This window comes from Cynocephalus volans, chromosome 14 (genome assembly GCF_027409185.1).
Source record: "Cynocephalus volans isolate mCynVol1 chromosome 14, mCynVol1.pri, whole genome shotgun sequence".
Classification (NCBI taxonomy): domain Eukaryota; kingdom Metazoa; phylum Chordata; class Mammalia; order Dermoptera; family Cynocephalidae; genus Cynocephalus; species Cynocephalus volans.
The window spans coordinates 76,482,418-76,503,042 of NC_084473.1; the positions used below are offsets into that span (position 1 = coordinate 76,482,418).

The window sequence follows — 20,625 nt, forward strand, 5'->3', positions numbered from 1 at the left end:
AAATAAATCCATGCCAAGTGGTATGGAATGGAGAGATCTGAAAATTGTGAGATCTGAAAATTGGAGAGCAGCTGTATACTAAATGATTAGGAAAACATAGTTGTCACAGGGCACGTGCCATGGTTTAGCCCCATGGGTTACACTCAGCTCAATAGGATAGCAGTTGTGTGTTAGGTATTTCCACAAATGTGTATTCAAATTAATGGAAGTGTGTGTGTATGTGACTTGAAGATGTAACAAAAATTGTGCACTTAAAGGAAACTGTTGTATGAGAAAAAAGTCTGGGTGAACTGACGTATGTGGCAAAAATGATGATCACAGAGTGTGGCAGTGGTCAAAGAGATTGTTAGAATTGTTTTAGGAAAACCCTTCAGGCCTTAAATTGTTTTATCAAGTTCAATGTATAACCCCAAAGTGAAAAGATCCTTAAAAACAATCCTCCTTTAAATAGACTATCATTGTTGTACATCTGTGGAGACTAATGGGTGGAGAGAGAGTCTTATTCAAAAGGACATGTGGCCTATAAATGTTAATTTGGATTAGTGCCATCAGTGTGGTTGTCAGAGTATTATGCTGAGAACTATAAATAGTTTCAAATTATAATGAACACATGAAGTTCCCTTTGGAACTTATCATTTTATACAGCCTCTTTTTTATGGGGCAGTAAAACTCATTTTTTATTAAAAAAAAAAATTCTTAAAAGTGACTCCATGGTAGGATACAATGAAACATGATAATGTATTGATCAGAATTTTGTGGTGGATTCAAATTTAGAATATTTTATTCATTCATCAAATGCATATTGTTTGCCCGGCTACTTTGTGCAAGGCATTGTTTTAGGCTTCTGGGGATACAGAAGTAAGAAAGCAGATAAAATTCTCTGCTCTCATGGAGCTTACACTCTGTGGAGAGGAGATAGGTGGTAAATCCATAAGTGATTTGAGCAAGAGTTATTTCAGATGGTGGTAAGTGCAAAGGGGAAAGAGAAAACCTGGGAGGTAGGGAACATGGGATGCTGCTGTGAGTACAGATGGCCCGGGAAGGGTGCTTTGAGAAGATGACATTACATCAAAGACCTTTTGGAGGTGAGAGAGTCAAGAGCACTTGAGATGAAAGGAGCAGCGAGGTCAGGAGCCTTTCTATGAGGGTATCTTGTGTGTTTGAGGGACCATGGGAGCCAGGGTGGCTGTTATGAATCAGTAGGAGGTAGGAGCAGATGGGGTCTGCAAGGTGAGGAGGCATCAGTCCATGCAGGGCCTTGTGCACCCTTACACAGAAGCTGATTTTCATTCTAATGGAATGGGAGGCCATTGGATAGTGCTGGACAGAGAATGCCATGATTCAGAGGTGGAGGACAGGCCGTGAGAGGTGCAAGGGATGAAAGCAGGAGGACAGGCGAGGAGGCGCTGAGCCCTGGAATAATTTGAGAGGATGGCCTGTTGGGCCATGTGATGGCAGTAAAAGTAGGGCAAAGTGTTCAGATTCTGACTATATTTTAAACAAAATTTGCTTATGAAGTAACTAGTGAGGAGAATGTGTCTGTTTTATGAATATGAAATAGATGTTAGTCACTGTGAATGATAGTCACAGAGGTATCAGCTGCAACTAATATGACATCTTCATTTGGTTTGGGTTGCACAGAAAATTCTAATTCACTCAGATGTAGTAACAATTTGTAGCTCATTTGGCAATGCCTGGATACTCTCTTAGACAGATTGTGTTTGAAAGGAGAGTTAAGTAGAAAAATTTTGTTTCAAAGTTGTATAACCAAAATTGTCTAATAATGGTTCACATTCTTATGAGACTCGAGAAGTATAATACTCTAAGTACTAAAATCTAATGCAGAACTATAAGAAGAAATATTAATACTCATTCTAGGTATTAAAACTGTTAAGTGCAGAACAATAAGGAGATGCATTAAGCCATTACTTCTTTATGCACAACTCACTGTTAGGCCTGGAGAATAGGCAGCGAGCAGAGGCACCTGGAGCTTGTTGTGTGCTGTGGTGCTGTACAACCTGGTTCAATTTTATATGCACAGACTCTGTGTGCAGCTCTACATTTTTTAAAAGGTTAGTGCAGAACAACAGTTTTCTTAAACAATCATGTAATCAAAAGTTAACTGCATAGATATGGCAGAGATCTTGGTGGCATAAAGTAATAACTTGCTTGGTCTCCACTATGTTAAAATATCGTAGGTTATTTTTTAATTGCATTTTTAAAAATAATTAAAATTGTTTTTAAAAAAATATTTGAATCCAACTTTTATCAAACCTTTTGAAGAATCTAACTGGACCCCCAGGGTTAACAGTTTGTAAACCACTAACGTACTGTGGGTGTTGAAAGCACATGAAGCCTCATGGATGTGGGAACATACACACATATCACAAGTGCCTGAGTGTTAGTGTCATAGCCTTTGCTATAGACTGGAATATAACATAAAGGGGGTTCCTGATGGAGCTCACTTGAGAGAGCTTAAGGACTAAAATGAGGTTCATAAAAGTCATTTGCAGCCTGGTTCTGGGGCCCACAGCAAGGGTCCAGTATACCGTTCTACAGTGCTGTATGATAATACATGATGTGATACCCAGGGCCACGGGATCTCTGAAAATAGTGGCTTTTACCTTGTTTGTTTGTTTTTTATAGTAAAAAAGAAATGTATGTTCATTGTCAAAGGTAAAAAGCAAAGAAAGAAGAAAATAAAAATTTTTCATAATCTTATCCCCTAAAAATAATCACTGCTAATAATTTGGTGTATGTCTTTCCAAAGTTTTTGAGCTTATAGGGATGGTGTATTTACACACAAGCATTACCCCTTGATTTTTTAAAAAAATGTTCTTATATTGTAAATGATGTTTTGTAATCTATTCTTTACTCAATATATTGTGTATGTTACCATATCAATAAATATTATCTAACCTTATGTTTTCTGGCTACATAGCATTTTATTACACGAAAATATAATAATTCATTTAGAAGCAATTCATTTTGAGTGTATTTTTAGAGATGAATGTTGGAAAAGGTTAGTAGTATGCAGTTAGTGTAGAGTTCTAACTTAGGCCTGAAACATGACCGAAGAACAAAATGAGACAGCAGCGAGGACACAGCTTTACAGTTTACACGGTTTAGGGGATTCCTGAAAAGTTTTGTGCGGTCACATTCTTGCATATAAAGAAAAGATGAATGCCTCTGAGATTCTGTTTAAAATTACCTTATGTGAATTTTTCAGTATTTTATTGATTTTCTATATTTTATTGATTTTCATTTATCAGAATTTCTCTAAGTTGGCTGCATGGAGTGCTGATGGGAACGTGGGGAAAGGACTAAGTCATTGTTATCACTTAAGAGTAAGGCTAACTGTTTGGGCTGGCCAGTTAGCTCAGTTGATTAAAGTGCTGCCTTGTAACAGCAAGGTCAAGAGTTAGGATCCCTGTGCCAGCCAGCCAGCAGCCAAAAAAGAATTTGAACTAGTTGTTGATTGAACATAAAATTTGTTTCCAGTATTACCTAGGCATTCTCTTTTCCCTCCTTCCTATTATTATGTAGAAGAGGGGGTGAAATTCACAATAAGTCAGTCTGGCTAATTATAAATTTCTCCATTAAAAGGTTTGGCTAAAAACAGAATAGAAAATTATATTTAAAAGAACTTGTAGGCCATACATGACCTAATTTTGCCCTCACCTCCCCATAATGCCCCTCCATACTAATGGGAAATTGAGAATTGCCTTAATGGATTGGTAGCTTCAGTCAAGGGAAAATTCCTAATATCCCAAATTTTGTGCCTGTGGTTAGAAGGTTTTCCTTGCACTTCCCTGTTTCGTAACTTTTCTTCTCCCCTTTTCTGTTCTTTGCCTTCAAATATGTTCAACTCCCTCAACTCTATTAATTTTGAGGTTCAAATTTATCAGTGCAATTATGCTTCCCATCTAAAACTTTTGCTTCCCTGATGAAAAGACAGTTTTTAAATTTGTTTTTAGTTGATATTCCTTGCTCAGACATTGAAAAGTACAGTTAGATTACCAAACATTTCTCTGAGGTATAAAATTGTCCTTGAATTTATTCTTCCAAAGAAATATAATTGAGGTGGAAGTCTTTTGGATAGTGCTGTAGACTTCTGTCCCTGAATCATGGCATTTGCAATCCTGTTTGCCTGCATATCCAGGTAGCTTTCAGTGTGACTCCCAGAGTACTCTGGAACTGGTACAGAGTAACACAAACTTTTAATTTATTTCTTATCTTCCTTTTTATTATAGTATTATTATTTCTTTTATAATGCTGTCCAACTGTGTTTATTGTAATGGAATCTTAGAAAGCCAAGGGAGTGTTGCAGAGGGATATGTTGGGTGGCACTGATTCAGGCACAGCTGGTAGGAGAATGTCCAGCCATGCTGGCAGGACATGTTCCCTGGGGGAGATAATGAGGGTGAGAATGTGAGAGAGACTGTGCCAGGCTCACGTTTCCCACAAAGCACATGTGCACTGGCTCTGATAGCCTCCAAGAGGAGATCCAGACTTGCAGGTGGTTGATTGGCATTGATTGGCATTAGGATGATTGGGTTCATAGTTACAGCACCCATTGTAGCTATAGAACACAGCTTTAGGTAGCATTCAGGCCCTGTAAGAACATGGTAGGTCTCCTTGGGTCTTAAAGGACCCCAAGGTGTGGGGTGAATCCAAGTAGGGGACTCAGGCCCTTTGAAAAGTATGGCATGCAATACATGTTAGCTATTACTTACTATCAGCTGGTAACATATGATTAGATGACTTACAGGATCCCAAGAAAGACAGGTCTAACTAGGTTTCTTTCCTCTGCACCATCAAGTCAATTCTTAATACAATCTCACACATCATATCCTTGGCAAGAAGGACCTTTCCTTCATGAAACTCCCCACCCCCACCCCCACCTCCATCCCCTCACTGCCAGCCCCACTGGTTTAGCAGAGGTTGCACACATGTGCTTTGGAGCCATCTCTACCTGGGTTCAAATCCCAGTTTTATCAATTTTAAATGACATGACCTTAGTCAAGGTGGAGAGACTCCATGAGCCTCAATTTTCTCAGCTGTAAAATGGCGATAAGATGATTCACTTTATGGGGGTACTAGGAGATCAAATGAGATGATGTCAGTCAGAAAGCTCAGTGTCTGAAAAACCTCATATTTGCTTCTTTGTGCTTCCCAATGCTCTTATTTCCCTATTCTGTTTTATTATCTTCAGATAAAATCCCTGTGCTGCAAAGGCCATTTTGGTCTTTCTAGAGATAAGGAGTATAGGTAGATGAAGTAGAGGAAAGCTTCGTTGGATGTGTCTGGCCCAGGTCTGGTACTCCTCTGCTGGTCCCTGAGCTGGAGATGTGTCTGCCTGTGTGACCCTGCAGAGAGGAACACTGCGGAGATCATTAATTATCATTACTGCCAAGGCCAGGAAAGAATGTAATGAGAGCCCTTATAAAATTAGAAGATTTTAAAGAACTTGGGGAAAAATGACTGAGATTGACAGTCTTGGGAATCCAAAAAGATAGAAAATAAGAGGACCAGGCCTCTGAGCTCTCTGGAGTTGCAATCAAAAGATGGAATCAATAAAAGCTGTCTTCCTTTTCTTGGTCCCTTAACAAGGCAATCTTATCTGACTTAGGAGATGAGGTATCTTCCTTTTATTGGTCCCTTAACCTTCTGCTAGAGATAGGCCAGTTGGGGATATCTGCACTTCCTGTAGGTCAGGGAAATGGACTGAAATATCTTGTAAGCACGGGGGAAATTCCTGGTACATTGTATTAATATTATTCTCCTCTATGGCTCTCAAATGTAATTCTGTAGGTCTTAGCTTTTAGGGTTAGAACTGGGATTGGTGGTCAGAGGTTAGAAGCTGCGCTTTTTGGAACCTAGATTTGCTTTGAAGTGTTCAGAGTGGTCACCCAGGCATGTACAAACCATGGCAGGCTGAGAGATCTGTTTTGAGGCATTTCCTTTTATTGAGATCTCCTAAAAGTTAATAGGGATCCAGAAATAAACTTATGATTAGTTTATTATTAGTGTTGGGATATAGCCAATTAGCAAAGGTGAGGCCCACTGGCCAGCAATCTCTTGAGCAGAACGATTTTGGGAAAATAGCCTTGTCATCAAAACGAGGCTACCAGTTTTAGTTCTATAATGAATTAAGTCTGAGCAATGAAGATCACAACAACTCCAGGAGCTCACTGTTGACTTCTTTATGGTGGCAAAACAGTATTGAACAACCAATACTTGCATTTCCTTCCCCTACCCACCCCCCAACATTCTCTCTCTCTCCTTCCCTTTCTTCCTTCCCTTCTTCCTCCCACAAGCTGTACCCGGTGAAATTCTTAAAAATTTCTTTTGATTCTATGGGTGAACTCAGAGGAATGTAAGGGAATTGCTAAGAGGAAAGAAATGACAAGAAATTAAGAAACTAGAGATGGGCCTAGAGATGGGTTTTAAGTGGAGCGGATGTGCAAAGAACAGGACACAAAGTCTGGTGACACAGCTGGTTGGCCAATCAGATTAGGGACCTCTGTATAAAGCCTGGATTCCCAGATGGTGACACCATTAGGGAGTGATCTAAGGGAAAAAAAAAACAAAAAAACTTACCTACAGAGAGTAAAATGGTAATATTTGGTTTATGGTAATATTTGGTTTTTTGGCCTTTAGATCAGGAAAGAAAGAACATCCTCTCCTCTAAGAATTTCTAACCACAAGCCCACAATCATTCAGTATCAGGGCCAGAAACTATATTCCAGCATAACTTACAGTTTATCCAGAATTTCTTTTAAAGTCCCTCTGAATGGTGAGTTGCCAGGTCCCTGGTAGAAGCAAATACCAATGCTCTCCAAAAGGAACATGCCTTAGACCCAAGCCTCAAAGAATTTCCAGAGCAAAGTTACAAGGAACAGAAGTCTATATTCCAGAACCACTAAAAGCAAAATCAAAGAAGTGACCATGAATGAGAGTTGGAAAAACAACCAATTACAGATGAGACCTACAAGGGCTGCGTATTTGCAATTGTTAGATGCAGATTATAAAATATTTAAAGAAATGGAAGAGAGCATTGGAAATGCAATGAAGGAAAAAGAGATTGTTAGAGCTCGCTGGGCAGAGCTGGAATGCAGGACTGGGGTTGTGGGGTGGAGGGTTCTAGGCTTACTTGAAGGGGTAGGGCAGGAGGTTCTAGCTGCTACAAGCCTGGGTGAATGAGGAAGAAGAAAACATGGTAATTGAGAGTATTCAGGCTTGCTGTTCAGAGTGGTGCTGCTGGTAAATTCTTGAGCAGGATCTGGTAATCTTTTAGTAAGCTTTTGATTGGGTATCATTCACCTTATCCACAGTGGACTTCTATCATGAACTCTTTTTGGCCACAGAAAGAAAGAAAAAATCTATCAGATGGAACAGAAGATAGAAATAAAAATCTGCCTCAAAAGCAAAATTAAACTCTGTACTTAGAAGTCTAGTTAGTTTCTCTCCTTATCAAATAATCCCCTCCCTGAGTCCTTGAAAGTTGGTTCTGATCTTACAAGGTCAATCAATATGACGAGGAAGAACAAGGAAGGTTATGAGAGAGTAAAGTGCTATCTGTGACTTTGTCAGTGAGCAGGAATTGTTGACAGAGTTGTCTGCCAACTCATCAGATTTGGCCATCCTACTTAAGGCAGCCTGGACAGCACAATCCATCAATTGATCTTCTCAGAAGAGCCTTTCTGGTACTTCAAGGAAGACCTCACAAAATTGTCAGGGACAGCAGAAGGCTGTACTCCACCATCAAATCGATGAGCCTGGATTAAGCTTTCCTTTGAATTTACGAAGGACATAGAAAGCCCAGGACTCTGGATTTCTTGTTCCCGAATGGACTCTTTCAAAGATAAGCTCCGGAGGGCCTCTTTGCCTGGGCCTGATGCTGCCTTGAGCCTATCCTAAGAGGTATTTCTCTTGATTCATTTAGGAAATTGTTGCATTCTCGGAACTGAGTGTTTCACTGGTGGTGATGCCTCTCCATGCCTCACACACACGAAGCTCTTTGCTGCTCCAGCAACTTTAGTCTTCCATCACTCTGTTTGGAATGTTCTTTCTCAGACTTTGCATGCATGGCTCCTTGTCCCCCAAGTTTCAGCTCAAATGTGTTTCTCTTGATTACATCAGTATATTTAATTCTGCTACAGCACCTGCCAAAATTACATCATCTCTTTGTGTGTTGCTATTATCTGCTCCTCTACTTTATGTGATGTTATTATGTGTACAGATCAAGTAGTGTATCTAGCCGGACACATGGCAGGCTGTAAATAAATATTTTTGGAATAACCAAATGAATTCCCACTCATCCCCCACATCTAACAATAATGATAATAATAAGAGGAACAAGAGAAAAAACAAACAAACAACAGAAGAAGGAGAAAGAGAAGGAGAAGAAGAATCATAATCCATGTTTTGAGTCATGTGAGTTCCATGATGTCTTGGAACAAAGTGATTTATCTTTAATTCTCTGCTCTGCTACCTTGTTAAAACAGTGAGTAAATAAGCTAAGGTTAACTACACCTGGCTGCCTCATGACTCACTTTGCAGTGCCTGGACCTTTCTCCATAGTTAAAGCTTTATTTAAGGCCCTGGCAACAGCCCACATCAATTTTCTCTAGAAAGGCCCGAAATGATCCCAGTAACTATGAGTAGAGATAAAAATGATACAAAGCATGTCACCTGCTTGAGTTTCAGTTCAAAGAGCTCCACCAAGTGGATCATATTGCTACCATTACAGGGTGCTCTGTTGGGCATGAGTTTCTAGGGATGTGTCTGAGGGTTTGGGAGCAGCTGGAGCATTTTTAGCTCCTGCAGCATCCTGCAGGCTGGACTGGGAACTTTGGGAATTATTTCACTCATCACTTCCTGAAAGACATAATAGAGTTTGTATATGTACCTAAAGAGATAAACCAACAGAAGACAAGTGTCACAATTCAGCTTTTCAAAATTAGGCACACTGTCCCCAGTGTCCCAGCCCAGACTATCAAGTCACAGTCTTCTGAAAAGGTGAGTTTTAATGCCTGAATTTAGCATTTTACCCCAAATAATTCATATGAGCAGATAAGTTAGGAAACTCCTGATGTAATAAGTCAGTGGATCAAATCAAGAGTTGATTTAATACAGCATGGGTTTAAATGGCTTTTCTTTTTGTGAGTAGGGATAAATACTCTTGTAAAAAAAAAACATCAAGTGAATTATCTCCTGCGAAGTCTTTTTGAGCTGTCGGCCTGGACATCCAAGATGTTGGAGAAGACTCATGGAGTGGGATGGCAAATCTCTTTGAATTCATTAGAAATAGGTGAGCAAATCTGAACCAGTGTCTTGCCCTGTGAGATACTAATTGAAGGGCCACAGTTTCTTTAAAACGTCTTTCTACCCTCATCACTCTCAAACATTTCTCCTCCTACACATCTACTTCCCCATTGGTAAAAAGACAATTTCTCATCCTCAGAGGGACTCTGCTTTCAGTAAATGCCGGAACTAATATACCCAGTTTCTCAGATTATTCAAAAATCCCCTCTCTTAACAGCTTAATTGCTGACTTTATTTTCTACTCTGCCAGTTTGGCTGCAGCTGAGAGATTTATTGCATCAACCCAGCACTATGCCTTTGCCAGTTTACACCTTAATTGAGCTTTTGTTCTGGGTTCTTTTAGTGATTATTCTGGAGCACATTTTCAAAGAGGAAGCAACATTTTGCCTGACTGCTGGAGGAATTCTTAAATCTGTCTGTATATCGGATCATGTAAGGAGATTTTGTAAACCACATATTCCAGGGCCTTATGCCAGTTCTAGACAATAGAATCTCCTGGGATGGAGCCTGGAAAGCTGTATGTTAGCAAATTTGCCAGGGATTCTCCTTCCTCCAGTCTTGCACCAGCCTTGGACTAGGCCAGCACTGGAAAATCACCTGAGTAAATCAGCATCATTAGATACAGAGACAGGTACTACAAGTTTCCTTTTCCTGTTTTCTGAATCACATTTTCACAGTGTTATTTCTTATTATTTATTTTCACCCTCTAAATTACCTTCCCCCACCCCAATGGTGAAACTGGTGGAGGCCTGCATTTGCAAGTCAACATTTCCTTCTTTTCTTCCCCCTAAAGTGACTCAAGAAGACAACATTAGCATTTTATGTGAATTTCACTTCAATGAAAAAAAGAAGACGATAATATTGGCCTTTTTATTATTCAGTCTGCACACGTGGGTGTAGGAAAAATCAGTTAAGTGGCCTGCAGCCTGGTGGCTAATTTCACACTTTGGATCCCTGCAAAATAGACACACAAATCCTTTGGGAAAGGTGTTTTTCTCTGTTTCCATGAGACACAAATTAAAAGATTCTCTGAACATCACCTTGCCGTAGACATCACTTCTTTTCACAGTTCCTTAATTTTATGTTTCTTGCCCCTTTCCCTTGTCTATTAGTTTATTTTCCACCATTTGTAAAACTTTAAAACCTGATCTTTTTTTTAGTTCTTTCAGGATTCTCAAAGGAGCACCATCCATTTTCCCAAAGTCCCTGCTTTTTGATTTCAGGCTATTTAGATGAAAACAAGCAGCAAGCTCTCTGCAAAATTTAAAAAAAAAAAAAAAAAAAAAAAGGTTAAGAACCTACCCCAGGTCACATGGTTAGAAAGAACTGAAATTAGAACTCAGGTCTTCTAAGTCTTTTTATTGCCACTCTTCAATTCTTCCTACTGCTTCGTGATTTTTGTATTAGTGGACCTAGACATAACATTGGCTTTTTGATACTCCCTTTTCACTATTTAAAGCCCTGCACTGTGTATTGCACATCTTTTCCTTAATATTCTTTTTGATCACTCAGAGTTACTTAGATGGTAGACTCCAGACAGATCTTCCTTCTGCAAACATCTATAGATTCTAGCAGAACCCTGTCAAAACCCCAAATAAAAGGCAGACAATAGCAGCCTTGTGGAACAGCCATTAGAATTCCTCGGAGACAGGCAAACAAGAGCCTGCATTGGCAGGAAGAGGGTGTTAAAGGAGCAGACAATTAAATCTAGTTTTTTTTGAGTGTAGACTCTCGTGGCTTCAGTCTCTAGGTGAAGGCTGTCAACCTAGTAGGGGACAATGGTAACCCTAACAGCCAGCACTTGTGTGTGAACTTCCTCATAATTCCCCATAACTCCCCAGGTGCTCAGTGCTGTGGCTCAGCTCTCAACTGGCCATGTCTGTCCAAGGACCTAACTTTACCCTTTTCTGAAAATAAGCCTTTAATTGCCTACAGCTTGGAGTAGGAGAAAGGATCTGGTGGTCTGCTTTTGTAAAATAATTAAATTGAAAAATAATTGTATATATTTATGGGGTACAATGGGATGTTTAGATATATTGTAATAAGGTTAAATGATGCTAATTATATGCCTCTCCACTACTTGTCATTTGTGTGTGTGTGTGTGTGTGTGTGTGTGTGTGTGTGTGTGTGTGTGTGTGTGGTAACATTTAAAATCTACTCATATCACTTTTGAAATACACAATGGATTGTTATTAACTATAGTCACTAAACCTAATTCCTCCTGTCCAGCTGAAACTTAGTATCCTTTGACCAACATCTGTCCTTTCTCCATCCCCTCATCCTCAGCCGCTGGTAACCACCTTTCTACTCTCTATTTCTATAAGATCGAAAGTTTTAGATTCCACATTTAGGGGAAATCATACAGTATCTGTCTTCCTGTGTTGATGAGAATGCAAATTGGCATAACCATTTTGGATAACAGTATGGAGGTTCCTCAAAAAACTAAAAATAGAATTACCGTATGATACAGTAATCCCACTTCTGGGTGTATATCCAAAGGGATTGAAATCAGTATGTTGAGAGATATCTGTGCCCCCATGTTCATTACAGCATGATTCACCATAGCTACGATGTGGAATCAACATAAGTGTACATCAATGGACATATGGATAAAGAAATTGCAGTATATATACACAATGGAATACTATACAGCCTTAAAAAAGGAGGAACATTTGCAACAAGATGGATGAACCTAGAGATCTAACTACTTTTGAAACTGAGTTTCAACCAATCATTTTTTTTAACCTCATCTTTCCTCCAGGACAAGCTGATGCCTCAAATTCCTGCATCTTTCAAGGGTTTGCAGTGTAACTTTTGTTGTTCTGAGCTTCCCCACTGCTGGTTTAGGATTCAGCTTTCTCAGACCTGCTGAATGTGCGAACACACCTCTCCCTGATATTCACTTTCAAAATATCATTGCTATTTTCTTTTTTTTTTTCTTAAAAAGATGACCGGTAAGGGGATCTCAACCCTTGGCTTGGTGTTGTCAGCACCACGCTCAGCCAGTGAGCAAACCGGCCATCCCTACATAGGATCCGAACCCGTGGCCTTGGTGTTATCAGCACTGCACTCTACCGAGTGAGCCATGGGCCGGCCTAAAATATCATTGCTATTTTCTCTGGTTGTCTTTGTCCTTAGGATTGATGCCTTTAAAATAAAATTGTTTTGTGGTCATTTTAATGGGTTTCAGAAAAGAGCAGTGATAAATGTGTGTGTTAAATCTGCCATCTTCAACCACATCTTTTTTTCTTCAAGCAAGATTATATGTTCCCTGCATTCATATGTCCAGGGCACGTGCTGATTAGCACCCTAACTTGACCAAGGGGATGAACTGAGATAAGATTATCAAAGCACATTATCAAAGTGACTTTGAGATATTTGGATAAAAGTAGAGGTGAGACATAATATGTTGAAATAAAGCTTAGATGGAGGAATATATTTGATCTCGACACTCTGTTGTGTTTGATTGTTCATACTGTTCCTAATGAAAGCATTATAGATGTTGGTTCCAATTTAGGCCTTGAAGGAAGTGTGGGTGTAGATACCTTGTCTTTGTTGTTTATGCAGGGTAACTATAGAAACAGGGCATTTATTACATGATGATAAATAATTCTTCAAAGAAACTTTAATTGTTTCAGAGTCTACTTAATTCTATATTCTGCTTAGTTACTGACTGATAACAGTTGCACAAATGAACCGTAATATGATCCATGGCACTGTGTTAAGGAAGAGTTGAGTTCAGTGTTATCATCTCAACCATCTCATAGGTTGAATATCCCTTATTCAAAATGCTTGGGACCAGAAGTGTTTTGGATTTCGAATTTTTTCAGAAATTGGAATGTTTGCATTACTCTATGGGTATCCTGCAGGCCTTTTTTACATTTTCAACAATACCTTTACACTACAGAGCAGAAAACAAGCAAAACAAACAAACAAACAAACAAACAAACAAACAAACAAAAACACAGTGTGTAATGCACAAAGGTCTTGGCCCCTGTGGGGCATTGTGAGGAACCTGCCATGACCGGTTCGGCCTGCCCACGTGATGTTTTATTACCCTTTGTGGGTGTGCTTGCAGGGCAAATCCAGGTGTGCATGGGAAAAGTAAATAGCAGCAGGGGGCTGAGAGAGTCTTTTTTGCATTGGGGTACTGGATAAATCATGTGTCGTGTACCTGCATTTTGACTGTGACCCATCACATGAGGTCTGGTGTGGAATTTTCCACTTGTGGTATCATGTTGTTGTTCAAAAAGTTTCAGATTTTGAAACGTTTCCGATTTTGTATTTTCAGATTAAAGATGCTCAACCTATATTAGAATTTCGTGATTATAGGTATCTCTTCCAACATATTTAGATCCACAGTGTCTTGTAAATGGATTATTCTCTTACATTCCTTTGTATTCTAACTGTTACTTTGTCAGTTAATTTTATCTTTTGCATTATTGTTTTTTTTCCCCCCTATAATGTTATTTTGTGTATGGCTATTACATTTTTATATGCTTAGAATTTTTACCAGGAATAGGGCCCAATGATTTGATTTATGAACAACCACATTGATACTTTTATCAATTCACATTGTTATATAGAATCCATACCCAGCTGCCTGACAGTGGTAAGAGAAAGACATGGAAGTTCTTGTGATATATAACTAATGTATTGTGATTAGTAGCATGCCACCTTATTAAATTATTCCTACAAAATTAATATGTCCACCAAATCCTTCTCACTAAACCAAATATTATTTGCTAGTAAATCATATATAGTTGACACATGTCCATATGTTTAAAGGGTAAGAGAAAACAAAAACGGTTTTGTTGGTTTACTAGTTTTGATACTGCATTTCCTGGAGCCCTAGGTGCAGAGGGTGAGTAGGAGACAGGAATGCGTGTGACTCTTAGGTCTCTCCATCCTCCATATGTACTTCTTCCTAAGCAGCCCCAACATTGACTGAATTAAATATTTGGTTTTCATGTAAGGTTTTATTTGGAAAAACCTAGATCCTATTGGTAAGACAGATTTTGAAAAATGATTTATTCTATACCCCTAGGACTTTTGTGTGAAATAGCCAGATAACTAACAGGAAAGTTAATTGTGAGGTTTGAATTATTTAGGTATTTGGTCAGTCTCTAACTGTACTCATGGATCTGAACATCATGGTAAAGTAGAGAAGCCCAGCCTGTTGCAGATAGGCAGACCCGACCTGAAATATCCAGATGAGTACAAATTCTGAGCTTTTCATCACTATTCTGGCTATCAGTTATACTATTACTGTATAAAATCTCTCCAAAAAAGCGAGAACGGGTCCAGCTGCCTCTCTGTCTCTGCCCTGAGTTTCTTGGCTGCTGTGGTCAGATCTGCCACTGCATGGGCTTCCTTCATCACTCCCCAGTGAGTCCATTCCGCACCCTTTAAGCTAAGAACATCACTGTGATTACAAAGTCTGAAACTAGAACTCCTGGCATGCTTAATTTTCACCGTTTTCTTTACAAATTGCAATGACTTTTAGTTTTTAGAAAAATACAAACATAATATTTTGCAGCAGAAATAAGTTATAGTGTTCTAAAACATCTCCATAAAACAGTTTACTTATTTCTTTTCTGTGGCAAATTTTCTTGCCTGGTAGCTACAGATGAATTGGAGACCTTTTCTTATCCTGTAATGAAAAATTGAATTATACCCATTCAGTTTAGCAGAACTAATGCTTACTCACTTGCTGAGTAAATCAATCTGTTTATTTTCTTTGACACAATAAGGAAATTATAATTAATGAACTTCAGGATAATGATTTTAATTTGTATAGTTGTTGCAGTAACAGAAAATATTTGCTGTGGAGCTACTCACTGGCAAGGGAAATTTTATTTCCTTATCAATAAAATTTAAAATTGAACAACTAAAACTGGAAAAAAATATTAAGAATTTACTGAATGTTATGTCTGGGGAGTTTATTCTAGGATACAAGAGTATTGAATGATGTAGAGTAGAATGAGTGACCTGTTTTGAAGCGTTTAAGTGTTATAAGGTTATTAAGTCCCTCCCAAATAATAAAGAAAAATAAATATCAAGATAGGAATAGGTTGATATGGATCAAGTTTGCAGAGAGACAGCTGGAGATGCGAAATTATTCATGGCAGAGGTAGCATTGATCTGTTCGGAACGTATGAAGCATTAAAAGAAGTCGAGGATGGAGAAGGTACTACAAGTAGTAGGAATAACATAAAGTAAAATTTGTTATGTGCATGGTGAGTAAGCCATTTTGATTTAGATAAAGACTTTAAATAGAGAAAAAGATAAAAATAAATTTGTAAAGGAAGGTTGAGATTAGATTACAGAGGGCTAGAATTCCAGATTAAGAAATGCACACTTTATTTTGGTAAGCAATTATTTATTGAAATTTTTGTTCATTAATATGGTTTGATTTGATTTGTTTTGGTTTGGTTAGCATGGTATCAGGTAACCTGTGCAGTGTCTGGGAAGAGCCACCTGCCGGCAGTGGAGAGTGGCTTCTGAGAGTATCATGTTAGTGAACTCTTAGGAAAGTCCAGACAGAAAATGATAAGGAGTCTGAACTAAGGAGAGGACAGTGGGAATTAAAAGAAAAACAGATTGAAAGAGAAGGATTAAAGGTAACTCTATGACTGATTTTTTTTTTTTTTTGAGAGGATAAGGGAGGGAGGAAATAAAAATATTGCTTTTATGTTATTATGAGATATTTATTAATTATTCATTGAACTAACATGTTTCTAAGTTTGGAACAATCAAATTCATTGACAACATTATTTTTCAAAAAGAAACACATTTAGCAGTGTTTAAAATCTGCTACATATTGGTTTCGATTACAATGTTACTACATAAATATTTGTCTTTATCTGCAGTTTATTATATTCATATGGTAGAACAATAGTGTCTTTGATTTAATATTAACAGCTGCCAAAAGCTCATGCTATGACGCACGTTGAAAATGAGAAACACTATTTCTTTGTGGGGGAAAAGAATGGCCTTTAGAGAAGATATGTTTGTCTTGAGTTTATTGAATCTGGAGGGTTCATTTAACTTTGTCATTATCTTTAATGGTACATCTTAAATTGTGTGTTAGAGAGAGACTGTGAACATGAGATTTCATAAAGTTCTTAGGACACACCCCTTAAAAAGCATAAGGTTCTCCTCTAAGGGTCATGTGTTACCTGGAGTCCCCCTTTAGGTAGTTCTGTGTCCTATGACACGTATGATCTTAATTGCCATGCAGTTTGTTGAATTAAGCAAGGTGACATTTCCATTAGTCAGCAGTGTTAAAATATTTATTTGGTACCTATTCTGTACAAAACACTCTTCTAGATACTATAGAGAATACAAAATTGAATAAGAAACCATTCTCTGTACTGCTTTCAAGGAAAGTATACGATATTCTGTCCAGAAATATAGTACTTTATTCATTATCTCTGATTTTAAATAGCTATATTTTGAACACTATAGTTATTCGTGGCATAATGGGGAATAAAGTATTTTATTGATTAAGATGAATTTGATTCAGGTGAAATTTGATACATTATTATTCAAGAAAGAAACTATTACCTACCACTGAAAAACCAACGTGTCTGCGCAATTTCCAATCAATCTGAGGTCAGTTTCATTTAGTATAGGTGGTGGAGGTGATAGAAGTGGATCCTACAGCTGCTTTGTGTATATGCATACTTGTTTGGTAGTGTCAATTCCTCTTAGATTGGTTTGAAATCTCACTGGGAAATGCACTCCATTCTTTGATATATTATCAGGTGATACACTCCAACCAATGCTGGAAAAAACACAGCAATAGCTACCATATCCCTGACCTTTGGGTATATTAGTGTCTCTTTCCTAATAGCAATAGGCAACACTGTAGAGCACATTACTAAAGGAATGACTTCTGGGTTCCTAGATGAAGAATCTATAATCACTACAGCTCCACATGTGTTTACTAAATATAGACCATGTAAGGGTAATCACATTTCTTCCTTTGACAGGGAGATGTGATAGGTATTGTGGTTCCAGCAAAGACTTTAAACATTTTTAATGTCTTTCTCGGTAGCTCTAGGCACATTTTTCTGGATTAGTAACTAATTACATCACTGAATTCAGAACTGATTAGGAAAAACAGTGGGATGAGGATAGAGGATAGCTGTCTTCACATATTTGAAGAACTCTTATACAAAAGAAAAATGAGACTTATTCCGTATGATTTTAAAAGTGGGTGTATGACTACAAAGGAATATTTAGGCTCAGTATAAGGCAAAAACTTTTGAATAGCCAGAGTTCTCCAACCAATTCTGTCATCTGAAGCACCATGAGCTGCCTCAAAGGCTAGTGAGTTCTATCCCTGGACTGTGTGCTGCAGGACTCTGAGATGATCAGAATGGAAATGATATTCAGCTCTGCATTCCTTATTCACCTATTCTTGACCGAGTGATTTTGCTGCTTGCCTAGCATCTGGCTGAGTTGGGGGTTTAGGTAGAGGGAACCTGGCTATGATTTAGCCAAGATGAGGACAAATCTCTGTCACTGTAGGAAATAATATGGGCTGTAGCCCCTTTCTTCTTCACTGGGAAAGATTCATTGGCTTAGTCTTTACAGCACAAGCTTGGGTTCTCCTAGGTTTGCCTCTGTTCCTAGAGACAGTAAAGACTGCTGGGCCTTGGTGCATCTGCTGGAGCATGGAACTGTTGTCAAATAGGGATTTCATTATGGTACCTGGATATCCATTTGGGATTTCTGCTGTATACAGGGCCAAGACCAATTGACTGTTAATTAGTGATAATGACCCTGGGACAGTTATATTTTCTGAGGTTGCCACCAGTAAATCAATTCTGTTCTGCGAAGACATTCCTCGTGTGAGCCCATTCATCTATGGAGGCCAATTCTGGTATGATGTTTTTTAGGCATCAAATTAAGTAACATTTTAATTTTAAAAAATGCAAAATATGTTTTGAAGGAAGAGCTAAACATTTCTTTGGGGCATCTCTGACCTGTTAAGAATCCCATAGCAGTAAATATCTTTCAACATTATGAAGCAAATCTTAGCTCCTGCTTCTGATAGAACAGTTGAACTGGGAATTTGGCTGTTGATTCAACCTTCATGTAGTATGACTTGTTAACTGCAAAAAATATTACATTTTTTTTTATAACTGGTGATTTTGATCACATTATGGAATTTAATGGGTAATTTCAATATTCTTCACAATGCAGCCTTTTACACAATATACACAGATTTAGTAGTGGTTAGAAGACCTTGTATATAACTAACTCTCCAATAATCTGTGGTATTATATCATTTAAATTCATTTTGTCTTTTTATTAATTATATTTACCTCATACAAATGTTGGATACCTTTTAAAATACAAAATTTAGGTATGAGGAATGTGAGGTGTTTCTTTGTTTGTTTGTTTGTTTTCCTTTTATATCTCCAATCCCTTATCTCTACCCCCCCAACCCCTGGCAACCACCATTCTACACCCTGCTGCTAATGACTTTTTTTAGATTTCACATATAAGTAAGATCATGTGGAAGAATGTCTTTCATAATTCATTTGTACCAGTGCTCCTCAGACTGTGATCTGAGGACCGGTGCTAGTCCATAAACTATTTATTTACTAGTCCGCAACAAGGTAAGTAGGTAATTGCCAGCATATAGAAATTTTAGTAACAATTTACATTGTCACAACAATTTCATGGAATTTTACAAAAGTTTAATTAGTCCACAATGGATCGGAAGTCTGTATTTATTTATTTATTTACTTACTTACTTACTTATTTATTTTAAAGTACTTCCCATTCGAGCTAGTTTGAGAAGTACTGGTTATACCTTTCAGATGACAGGACCCAAAAAGCCGGTGGGGGGAAGACAGTCACAGAAAGACAAGCAGATCTTCCCAAAGGCAGTGTAGGCAAGCAAGTTCAGCTTAATACTTTACCATGTTCCTAATCCAAATGTGAGGGTCCAGAGATCTGAGGACCTTAGATAGGTCACCTGCCCTTAGAATCCATCTCTTCATCCTATCACTCTACCAGAAATCCCCAACTCTAATCTTGGAGATAAGGACTGCTGTTTCTAGAAGGCAGTGCTTAATATCCTGTCAGGAATTGCCAAGTTCACCTCCCTCACACATTTGGATTCTCTGACAAGGTTAGCTTACAAAGCTGAGCACCCTGAGGTACATTGTGTTTCTGTGGTGATGAGTACATCCACGGAGGGCCAAGGAAGAGGCCGTCTTACCTGCACACCCAGATTGCAGAGCTTGAGCCACAAAGGCTGTCTGGACCTGGCCTGCCTCTCCACTCCACTTCTGGCATCCTCCCTTGCTCTGAGCAGGCAAGGCCTTATTACAGTTTTACATTGATGGGGAAGGAAAATGATGGGAGGGAAAAGAAGAAACAGAAGGAAGGGAAAGAGGAGCGAGGGGAAAAGCTAGCTTTGTGCTATAGAACAGGGAACCAGTGAACTTGATATTCGAGGATATGTGAAACGCTATTTTAAAACCTTTAAGAGTTTTGTTTTCTAACCCTGGCCCCCTCTCAGTCACCTTTGCTGAAGTATTTGTGTGTGACATTCTTTCTTTCCTTTTTCATGTTTTCTGAATTCGAGAGCTATTAAATTGAACCTTTAGTTTTGGTTTTCATTTTAAAAATATTATTCCAGCACGAATTGCTGGTGTAAATGAGTTACCTAGTAAAGCATGTTCTATCTGCGGGCACTACGGACTGCACCACTTACAATGTTAAAACAATCCTAAAGCATTATTGACCTTGAATGTGATTGCTGGTTGAAGAGGACTCAAGGCTTTGCAAGTTTGTAAGTTTGAACCAGGCCTATTTTTTAATGAATGGCTGAGAAACTAGATCCTCAAACTTTCCGTTAGATACAATGAGTTACAAACTTAATAAGCCACTTCTTCTTTGTGTCATTTTTACCACCTCACTTCGTATTTCATGCTGTGGGCATGAGAGGGCCCTGTTGATGCCCAGACAAAGAAACCTTTGATTTGGCCACTATAGTAGTGTGCAATCATCCCTGTGATCTCTGAGATGACGTTTATGTTTCACAGGTCACAAATTTATCTTTTATCTACATATGTCATGTTAAGTTAGGTCCCTGCTATCAAAGAGGGTTTCATGCAGATATGTTTGGTTAGCTCTAATTGGAGATTTTTGCTTGTGGATATCTTGGATAATCATAGCTCTCTTTTCTGGCTTTTGATTTGTGTTAGTATCATTGCCACCATAACCATCATCACATTAGTATTTATTGGGCAACCTCTGTGTAAATTG

General features: G+C 38.4%; 1 protein-coding gene across 5 annotated transcripts in view; it reads left to right on the forward strand.

The window, feature by feature from the left end:
* CTNNA2 (catenin alpha 2) overlaps positions 1 to 20,625 on the forward strand; it is a 952,135-nt gene that overhangs the window by 249,838 nt on the left and 681,672 nt on the right. The window contains exon 7 of one of the 5 annotated variants that reach the window (XM_063078019.1): positions 3,042 to 3,047. The exons of the other annotated variants lie outside the window; for them this stretch is intronic. Coding sequence (XP_062934089.1) covers positions 3,042 to 3,047 — 6 coding nt within the window. The remainder of the gene's footprint in view (positions 1 to 3,041; positions 3,048 to 20,625) is intronic. 5 annotated transcript variants of the gene reach the window in all.